The following is a 5,707-nucleotide window of genomic DNA, read 5'->3' on the forward strand; positions in this document are numbered from 1 at the left end:
TCATTTAGGAATAACTTGCTGTAGATCTCAGAGTAGTCACTTAACTTTCGAGCCTCAGTTTCCTCATTAATAAAGTAAGAATAGTAATGTTTTTATATATTTGCTGACACTAAATTAGATGATGTATATGAAAGTGATGTGCATGGTGACTGGCACATAGCAATTCTTCTAGAATAATTCTTCTTAATTTTTTTCTTTTACTTTTATTCCTTGTGATTGTTCATGCAGAGCTATTTAGGTAAAGCTACATGAAGTCACTTAGTATCTTACTGTGTCTTCACGGTAATGTACAAAAATTGCTTTCTATATCATGAATAATGATAAAGCAAATAAAAGTTGCAAGATCTTTAAATTGACCTAAATTGATCTTTTCTGGGTTTCACAGAGTACCCTTTAGTCCCCTGTATCTTAGAATTTTGAAATCTTAATGTTTATATCTTAAATATCTTAATGTTTGACCTTTACTATTGAATTTGAATGTTTGACCTTGAAATTGAATGTTTGACCTTTACTACTAGAATTTGGAGATAATGAAGAATCCAAAGGTTCTGAAAAGTCAATCCAGGCAAGCCAGTAAAATCTTTGGTCCCTATTCTGAGACTAAAGTCTTAGGTCAATAGTAAAGCCCAAAACAGGAAATGACTCTGGGACATGTCAAGATTCATGTTGCATGACAGAGGTTGAGTATCAGGAACCAGAAGGATAAGACACTGCAGTAGAAAACAGGGATGTGGGAACAGCTGTAAAGGAAATTTGACTAGTTAAATCTTCCTTTGTTCACAACATTCCCTTGGGTAGTAGTTTATGCCCCACAGTCCAGTATCTGATCCTATCCTATCAAACCCAATATTATTTCATAATCTTGGCCATTACCTCTTAGTTTAGGTTGTTCCAAACTAGAAGAAGTCTAATTATTTTATCCTGAACTTATAAGCTAGATTTTCCAGCCTTTTGCTCCAGCCGTTTTATATGATTTATATATATATTTTAAAAAGCTATAAATAAGGAACCAGGAGATTTGGATCTTACTCTCCACACTATCATTTTCTTGTTATGTAATTTTGGTTCAACCCATTGATCTCTGAGCCTAATTTTCCCTGTCTTCCAATAATAGTCAAGATATATTTTTAGAATAAGACTTTCTTTAGAATCCATTCATCTCCCAATATCCTAAAGATGTCATCAATTAGTCTACATACAATATTCCAGTTGTCCATGCAGCATAGTTTTTCCTGAGGAAAAAATCATATTTTCTCTTTGTCCTCATTACTTTCCTAAGAAAGTTCACAATTTTCTTGGCATTTTGATTACAAAAGGCTGCTAGTCTCATGTCCATGGTAACTTTAAAAGATGTGAATGAGGCAGAGGCTCCTGGGAGGTACGAGTCGTAATGGTGTCTGTATGATTTCCGGAGGCTGCCGACATGAGCGGCAGGAGGGTAGCAGCATAAAAGATGACAACAGCAGCTAGGCCAACTTTTGAACCCGCGAGAGGGGGGAGAGGAAAAGGAGAAGGTGATTTGAGCCAACTCTCAAAGCAGTATTCAAGTAGAGACCTACCTTCTCATACAAAGATAAAATATAGACAAACCACTCAGGATGCCCCTGAAGAGGTTCGGAACCGTGACTTCAGGAGAGAGCTGGAGGAGAGAGAGCGAGCTGCCGCCAGAGAAAAAAATAGAGATCATCCAACACGAGAACATACAACCTCCTCATCAGTGTCAAAGAAACCTCGGTTAGACCAGATTCCTGCTGCCAACCTTGATGCAGATGATCCTCTAACAGATGAGGAAGATGAAGATGAAGATTTTGAAGAGGAGAGTGATGATGATGATACTGCAGCTCTTCTTGCAGAGCTAGAAAAAATTAAAAAAGAAAGAGCTGAAGAGCGGGCCAGGAAGGAACAAGAACAAAAAGCTGAAGAAGAAAGAATACGTAGGAAAACATATTGAGTGGAAACCCTCTCCTTAATCTCACTGGCCCATCCCAGCCTCAGGCCAACTTCAAAGTTAAAAGAAGGTGGGATGATGATGTTGTTTTCAAGAACTGTGCAAAAGGTGTAGATGATCAGAAGAAAGACAAAAGATTTGTAAATGATACACTGCGATCTGAATTTCACAAAAAGTTCATGGAGAAATATATTAAATAGTACAGTTTTATGTGCTTAATTAAAGACTGTAAAATGTAAACAAAAAAAAAAAAGATGTGCATGAGAACAGGATGTACATGCAAGTGTGTATATATCACCCATAGTTGAAATGAGACCAAATTTAAGTATCAACTATCACCATTCATCTTCAGTGTACACATGACACAGTATTAAGGCCAGTTGGCCTTTTCTTAGACCCACAGTTATGCTTTTACGTTAATATGCTAATGTTTTTAAAATTAGTATTCCCGATCTTTGTCTTTTCCTGAACTTCAGATGCAACTGCCTACCATACAACTTCATCTGCTTGTCCTAAGGTACCTTAAACTCCATATATCCAAAATGGAACTGTTAATCAGCCTTCTCAGATACCAACATGCTCTTCTTATTTTTTACAACGGTTAGTAATCTCTTCCATTCAACTACCTACACAAGTTACCTGATAGCTTAACTTCTTCATTCTCTTACCCCATTTCCACATCTAATTAGTCAAAAGTACAATTGATTCAACTTATTACATCCATCTTCAGCTAAAGTCCACCTCTCTGTCACCACTGTTTCTGCCCTAAACTTAGTCTTCATTATTTCTTGCCTGGAGTATTACAATAATTTTATGGCTATTATCTCTCTGGTCCAAGTTACCATTACTTTTATTATTGGGCTCTTAACTTGCCTCTCTGTTTCCACTATTACCCATTCTTCATGCAGTAACCAAATTGATCTTTTAACAGTTAAAATCACATTATGTCATCTTCCTGTTTGAAATCCTCTAGGTTTCCATTTCACTTACAATAATCCACATTGCTTGCCATGTCTACAAGGAGCTACATGGTTTTGTCATTTGTTCCTTTTTGAGCCTCATGTCCCAAACCCACCCTTCAGTATATTCTAGCTGTGTGAACTTCTTCCTGTTCCTAGAACATGCCAGATTGAATGCCACCTCAAGCCTTTGTACTACCTGTTCTCTTTGCCTGAAACAGATCTTATCCCAAATCTTCATCTATTTAGCTCCTTTTGTCATTCAGTTCCTGGTCAAATGTCATCTGGAAGAGGCCCTCCTTGACCAGTCTATTTAATGCTGCTTCTCTCCTGGCCTACGTATTGCTTTTCATGTTGCCCTGTTTTCTCTATGTCTTTTTCATGATCTGGAATTATCTTATTTACTGATCAATTTGTGTACTGTTAATTTTCTGTTTCCAAGCAGAGATAAATTGCCCTGCTTACCATGGATTGTACAAACTTATAAAACCATGCAAACTAGATTCTCAATAATTAATAAAAAATTGTTTATAGTGTGTTTTCTTGGGGCAATGAATGACATTCCTGAGGAAATAGAGATCTTTACTCTTCTACACTATCTGAAATTATTTTTCGTATAAAATGTATTTATTTTATACTAATAACTAAATATAAAAGTAAAATATTATATGCCTGATAATATACAATTTTTTTGTTTTCTATTCTTCATACCAAAAGAAGACTGTGTTCAACTTGATGATTTGGTATACATACTTATTGTGAAATGATTCCCATAAGTTAATTAACATGTCTATCACCTTACATTGTTACCTTTTCTTTTTTATGGGACTGTTTAAGGTCTACTCTCTCAGCAAATTTCAAGTATATAATACAGTATTATTAACTATAGTCATCATGCTATATATTAAATCATCAGAACATATTCATCTTATAACTGAAAGGTTGTATTCTTTTACCAACCTCTCCCCATGTCCCCTATCCTACAGCCATTCTATTTTCCATTCCTTTGAGTTTGAGTTTGAGTTTGTTAATGATGCCTCAATAATGCTGGACAAAAAACTCTCTGAATCCAGATAGATCATAGAACTAAATGTGAAAAACAAAACAATAAAACTCTAAATATTGGAAAAAAATAATATGTGTTAGGCGTAGTCAAGGAAATTAAGCATAAGCATTATGGAAAAGAAAATCAAATTTTACAATAAAATGGTTTCAGAACTTATGATTTTAAAATAATTATAAATCCTTGTGGTCCCTGGTTGCTCAGGCAGTTAAGTGACTGACTTCGGCTGAGGTCATGATCTCATGTTCGTGAGTTCAAGCCCCACGTCAGGATCTTTGCTGACAGCTCAGAGCCTGGAGCCTGCTTCAGATTCTGTGTCTCCCTCTCTCTCTGCCCCTCCTTTGCTCACATTCTGTCTCTCTCTCTCAAAAATAAATAAATATTAAATATATATATTAATTAAATAAATAAATTAAATATATTAAATAAATATATATTATATATATAATCATAAATCCAAAGGAGGTTGAAAAGAAATGTATGCAAATTCCCATGAACACTTACTTTGTATAAAACTAAGAAATTGGCATTGCTACAATCCATAGAGCTTATTCAGATTTCAATAATTATACATGAACTTGTGTGTGTATATGTGTGTATAGTCCTATGCAATTTTATTACATGTGTAGCATTGTATAACCACATAAGCATCAACATACTCAACTATACCATTGCAACAAGACTCTCTGGTGTTATCCTTTATAGCCATACCCATCGTGTCCTTCCACTCCTAACCCCTGGCAACCACTAATCCATCTGTTTTCCATCTTTATAATTACGTTATTTTATACACATAACATAAATAGAATCATGCAGTATATCTTCTTGACTTTGGCTTTTTCTACCAGTATAATTTCCTTGAGGTCCATCTAAGTTATTTCACATATCAGTAATTTGTTCCTTATTATTGCTGAGTTGTATTCTGTGGTATAGATGTACCACAGTTTGTTTAAAAGTATTTTCCAATTTTATCTATCACAAATAAAGCTATTGTAAATACTTGTTTATAAATTCCTGGGTGAAAATAAGTCTTCAATCCTATAGGATAAATGCCCAAGAGTGCAACTGATGGGTCATACAGTAAGTTCATTTTTAGTTTTGAAAGGAACTGCCAAACTATCTTCTAAGGTAGCTATGCAATTTTATTTTCCAACCAGAAATATATAAACCATCTAGTTTCTCTGCATCGTCATCAGCATTGTGTGTTACCATTCTTTTTCACTTTAGTTATGTAATTTTTAACAGATCAAAAGTACATTGATATTGCTCATCCATTTCAAATTACTTTTACAAAGGAGAACCTAAGTGGGTCAGTGGGTTAAACAGCCTACCTCGGCTCAGATTATGACCTCACAGTTCGCAGGTTTGAGCCCCATGTTGGACTTGGTGCTGACAACTCAGAGCCTGGATCCTGCTTTGGATTCTGTGTCTCCCTCTCTCTGATCCTTCTCTCTCTCTCTCTCTCTCTCTCTCTCTCTCTCTCTGTCTCTCTCTCTCTCCCCCCCTCACAAATAAACATCAAGGGCACCTGGGTGGCTCAGTTGGTTAAGCTTCAGACTTCAGCTCAGGTCATGATCTCACAGTTTGTATGTTTGAGCCCCTCATCAGACTCTGTGCTGACAACTCAGAGCCTGGAGCCTGCTTCGAATTCTGTGTCTTCCTCTTTCTCTGCCCCTCCCCCGATCTCTCTCCCTCTCTCTCTCTCTCATTCTCTCAAAAATAAATAAACATTAAAAA

The 5,707-nt window shown here is 35.9% G+C and overlaps 1 protein-coding gene across 1 annotated transcript; it reads left to right on the plus strand.

The window, feature by feature from the left end:
• The first annotated feature begins 1,360 nt into the window (after window positions 1-1,360).
• Window positions 1,361-2,218, plus strand: LOC123601511 (spliceosome-associated protein CWC15 homolog). The gene is given in 3 exon segments (XM_045484812.1): window positions 1,361-1,378; window positions 1,446-1,934; window positions 1,937-2,218. Coding segments are annotated over 2 exon segments (693 nt in total). The 5' UTR covers window positions 1,361-1,378; window positions 1,446-1,453; the 3' UTR covers window positions 2,149-2,218.
• Window positions 2,219-5,707: the final 3,489 nt, after the last annotated feature.

This window comes from Leopardus geoffroyi, chromosome D1 (genome assembly GCF_018350155.1).
Source record: "Leopardus geoffroyi isolate Oge1 chromosome D1, O.geoffroyi_Oge1_pat1.0, whole genome shotgun sequence".
Taxonomy (NCBI): domain Eukaryota; kingdom Metazoa; phylum Chordata; class Mammalia; order Carnivora; family Felidae; genus Leopardus; species Leopardus geoffroyi.